The following is a 4101-nucleotide window of genomic DNA, read 5'->3' as shown; positions in this document are numbered from 1 at the left end:
ACTATATTAGAATTGACTTGAAACAATTTATATTGTCTTGACAATATTAATATAGTACATGAAAATTTATTTTGTACTAATGTTACAATAAATTTAATGAAATAATTTTAAAATTCATCATAATATAATTTATATTATATTCTAACATAATATCTAGTCCGTTTTAAAAAAATTAAAAAGCAAACCTTTTTATGGAAAAGAATTTGGTTGAGTCTTAAAATTTTTAAAATTATTATTTAAAAATATAACATATAAATAATTATTTAAATTTACATTAGACTCATCAAATATTCAAACGCTTTAAAACCCGATCTGCATGTAATTTTTGGTCAAATATTTTGACGCAAAATTAATTTATTAATTATTATATAGTATGATCATATGTAGTTGGAATAATAATAATTAATAATTTCTTTATGAGTGACATTTGTTCAAATGAGCAAGGCCAAAAAGTTTTTTTCCCTAGATTTTTTTTTATCTGCTCTTTTTTTTGTTTTGCTTGATTATTAATTTATATAAAAAAATAAAATAAAATCAATTCTTCAATTTTTTTTTTCATTAGCAGCATAAATTACTATGAGTAATTCTTTATCTCTTTATTCCAAATCAAAATTTATATTTCTTTCATAATTTTCTATCAATGATATACGTTCATGAGTATAGATGCTCAAAATATGAATTTTAAAAAAAATTTAAAGAATTTCTTGTATAAGGTATATGTTGGATTCTTTATAAAAATTTTGTGTTGATATACAAACATTCATCAAGGCCAAACTTTATAATATATGCAGCTCATCTTGATCTCTTAGTTGGAAGTTTTGACTATTACCTAAGAGGCCTTGAATTCGAGTACTGTGTATATAATTTGTATATGAATTTGTCATAATTGACATAAATGTCCAAAAAAAAAAATGATATAGAAAAATTGAAGCACAATACATTTTAAGCTATGTAGGATCTCATCATTTTTTAAATTATGTCTTTATTTGGAACAATTTTTTTACTGCTTTTTAAAGTAATTTTTTAGTATAAATATTTTAATTTTTGTACTGAAAAATTATTTTAAGAAGTATTAAAACTATAGTCCCAAATGAAGCTCATGAATGCTTAAATAATTTATGAAAAAGTAGTGAAAATTTATTATTTTTAATATTTGTTCTGATAGTAAAAGCAACACTAATTTGTTAATATTTTTTTAACACCTCCATGATTGAACATCATGATGACCTAATCAACACAATTAATTTATTATTTATACATTGCCTCCTCTTCATTCACTTCTCCCAGCTTATTTCATCACTTCCCCCGGCCCTCTTCTTTCATTATTTCTCTACTCTTTATTCTTTCTCCTTTTTCATCTTCCTTTCATCCCTTCCCTTCCATTACTATTTCCTTGCATGATTTGCTCCCATGCTCCTCCCAATGACAACAACAGACGCCGCCGTCGCCACCGCAGTTGAGCCAACTTTGAGTCTAGGCTTCGAGCCTACGATCGCCATGGCGCCACAACACAACTCTCAAATTCATCATGAATCAACCAGGAATTCAAGAACCAGTCATGGAGGAAGACGGAGCATCCGTGCGCCGAGAATGAGGTGGACTAAGTCTCTTCATGCTCGCTTTATCCATGCTGTGGAGCTCCTGGGCGGCCATGAAAGTAGCTAGTCAAGCTCTTCATTTCTTTTGTTTATATATTTCTGATATTTTTACTTCTTTTAAACCAATATAAATGAACTTCATGCACAGGAGCAACACCAAAATTAGTACTAGATTTGATGAACGTGAAGAATCTAACACTCTCGCATGTAAAGAGCCATCTCCAGGTAAAAGCTTTATATCATTTTATAATGACAGAGACAATCTACAAAATGAAAGATGATAACATTTGGTAGAAATTTTCCTTGACCCAGCACAATTAGATCGTCATACCTGTAGCATCCTGATGCAGTTTTCTGACTATATATCCCTTTTGCTATATATTACTTCTATGAAGAAAATTTATTTTTTTTTGTTAGAACCCACAAAGGGACTTTCACGTTGATATAAACGGAGGTTACAAGTCCTTAAAAGCTCCAAAAGCAAACTAAAAATACAATCATCGATCAAAGTAAAACCTAAGAGCTAACGGAACTTAACTATTACAAAAAAAACCAACAAAGATAAAATTAAAAATAACATAAAAAGAAACAGGAACCATAAGCAGTAGTGAACAGCAAAGCCATCAAATGTGAGACAGACAATAAGGGCAGCCAATCTGCAAGAGGAGGAGCCACCAAAGATTCTGCAAGAGAATTGCAAGAAGAAAGGAGACAAAAACCAACCCCGAAAGCTCTTATTCCAGTTCTAGAACTTTGTTAGGGTTAGGGTTTCTTGCAGTGATGGGAAGAATAGAGAATACTAGTCAGATACATATACCAAGGACAGAATAATGGCATCTATAGAAGCAACATGTATCATCAGATAGCTTTATAGCACGTTTGACTGTTTGCTTCATTATTATTATTATTTTTTCTTTCAAATGAACTTATCATTTTTCCTTTTCAGTTTGTTTATGGGATTTTGATGTTGTTGCAGATGTATAGAACCGTGAAGAGTGCAGATAGAGGAGGTTTAGCAGGTAATTTATTTATTTTTGTTCTCTCTGATAATATTCTAATTATGAACAAATATAATAACTATTGCCGGCCTATTGTCATTCGATGCATGATGGACATGATAGGGATTCAATTCAATTAAAATTGGAGTTATTTTGATAAAAAAATAAGACTAGATTGAATTCCATCCTTCTTTGTTGAGAATTGGATGCCTGGCCGGCAATAACTATAAGGATTCGCACCCCACAAATTTCTTATTGGCAATTTTTTTGCCATTGATCATATCAATATGATTAATAGCTTGCTGAAAATACAAATTAAATATAAAAAAAAATTGTAAGCTAAGCAATTAAGGGGCCGTGGTTTACATACATACCATTTTATTTCAAGTCGATCATTTACATATCTAATACCTAAAACTTTAATATTAGAAGACAACAAATATGTTGGCAGGGGCGGAACCCCATAATGGCTAGGGGGGCAATCCCCCCCTCCCGGAAAAAAAAATGTTAAAATACTATGATCTTTAGGCAATTGCCCCAAATATAATTAAATATATAGTGTAGATATATTATTGTTAGGGAATGATGAACCAAATACAAATAGAAATAGTAAATCAAAATTTGTTCCGGGGGCAGCCCCTTGATCCCGCGGCCTGACCGGACAGGTCAAACCCTGCCAGGGGGTGTTGTCCCCTTGGACCACGACATATATGCTAACAGTTACTTTAAGTTAGCCCCCCTTGAAAATTATAACTGGTTTTGCCCCTGTATGTTGGTATGGGTGGTAAGAATGAAATATATGTGTTAAATTTCATATTAAAATTTTATATGAATGGTAAGAATGTAATATTAAACTTTTAGATGTTAGATATATAAATAACATGAAATAAAATGGTATGTATGTAAATCTCCTATAGTTAGGGGAAATAATGAGGTCTTTTCTTCATGTGAACTATTTAATTTGTTGGGAGTCTTGTGAGTTAAAAGCTATTCGATCTTATTTATGACTAGTTTTCTGGTGAATGCGCATTGTTTTGCAGGGCAAGAGGAAGAGCTAAGGCAGTCATATCTGGGCCTTAACCAATGGTCAGAAGTAGACGGAGGACATTCTGCAACCAATTCTTCTCATCCTCTCAGTGCAACAACTCCCAGCTACACCAGTACTAGCTAGGTACTAAAAAAAAAATTGAGTAAGGATATCTTGATGTAATCGGGCCTTTGAATTATCTTTGAGATTAGTGCTATTTATGATATTAAAAAAATGTACTAATCGCAACGTAAATCCAAGGACTATTAAGTCCAACATGAAGTCAATTAAGTCAAGATATCCTTAAACAATTTTTTTCTTGTATTACAAATCTAAATATAAATTTTCAAATATGCCCATTATGTATTCACCCATTACATATCAAACTAATAAAATGCAAAAAACATATCATCACTTGTAAGAAATTGTTGCTGAGTTGAAAGATATATAGTTTGTAATATTTTGAAGGAAAACAATT

The 4101-nt window shown here is 31.0% G+C and overlaps 1 protein-coding gene across 1 annotated transcript; it reads left to right on the top strand.

The window, feature by feature from the left end:
* The first annotated feature begins 1410 nt into the window (after nt 1-1410).
* LOC110105349 (probable transcription factor KAN4) lies at nt 1411-3767 on the top strand. Its single transcript, XM_028691632.1, has 4 exons — nt 1411-1657; nt 1747-1823; nt 2545-2617; nt 3637-3767. Exons 1-4 carry the CDS (start codon nt 1411-1413, stop codon nt 3765-3767), a joined length of 528 nt encoding a protein of 175 aa, XP_028547465.1.
* The last annotated feature ends 334 nt before the right edge of the window (nt 3768-4101 follow it).

Source organism: Dendrobium catenatum, unplaced genomic scaffold (assembly GCF_001605985.2).
Source record: "Dendrobium catenatum unplaced genomic scaffold, ASM160598v2 original_scaffold_30712, whole genome shotgun sequence".
NCBI classification, from domain to species: Eukaryota; Viridiplantae; Streptophyta; class Magnoliopsida; order Asparagales; family Orchidaceae; genus Dendrobium; species Dendrobium catenatum.
The sequence above is the reverse complement of the archived record's forward strand: the minus strand, read 5'-3'. Positions and strand labels throughout refer to the sequence as shown.

Excerpts from the sequence above, each read along its gene's own strand:
- LOC110105349 (XM_028691632.1), top strand. The coding sequence starts at position 1,411 with ATGCTCCTCCCAATGACAACAACAGACGCCGCCGTCGCCACCGCAGTT. Across the intron at positions 1,658-1,746 it reads GCTCCTGGGCGGCCATGAAA|GAGCAACACCAAAATTAGTA; the intron begins GTAGCTAGTCAA and ends CTTCATGCACAG. Across the intron at positions 2,618-3,636 it reads AGATAGAGGAGGTTTAGCAG|GGCAAGAGGAAGAGCTAAGG; the intron begins GTAATTTATTTA and ends ATTGTTTTGCAG.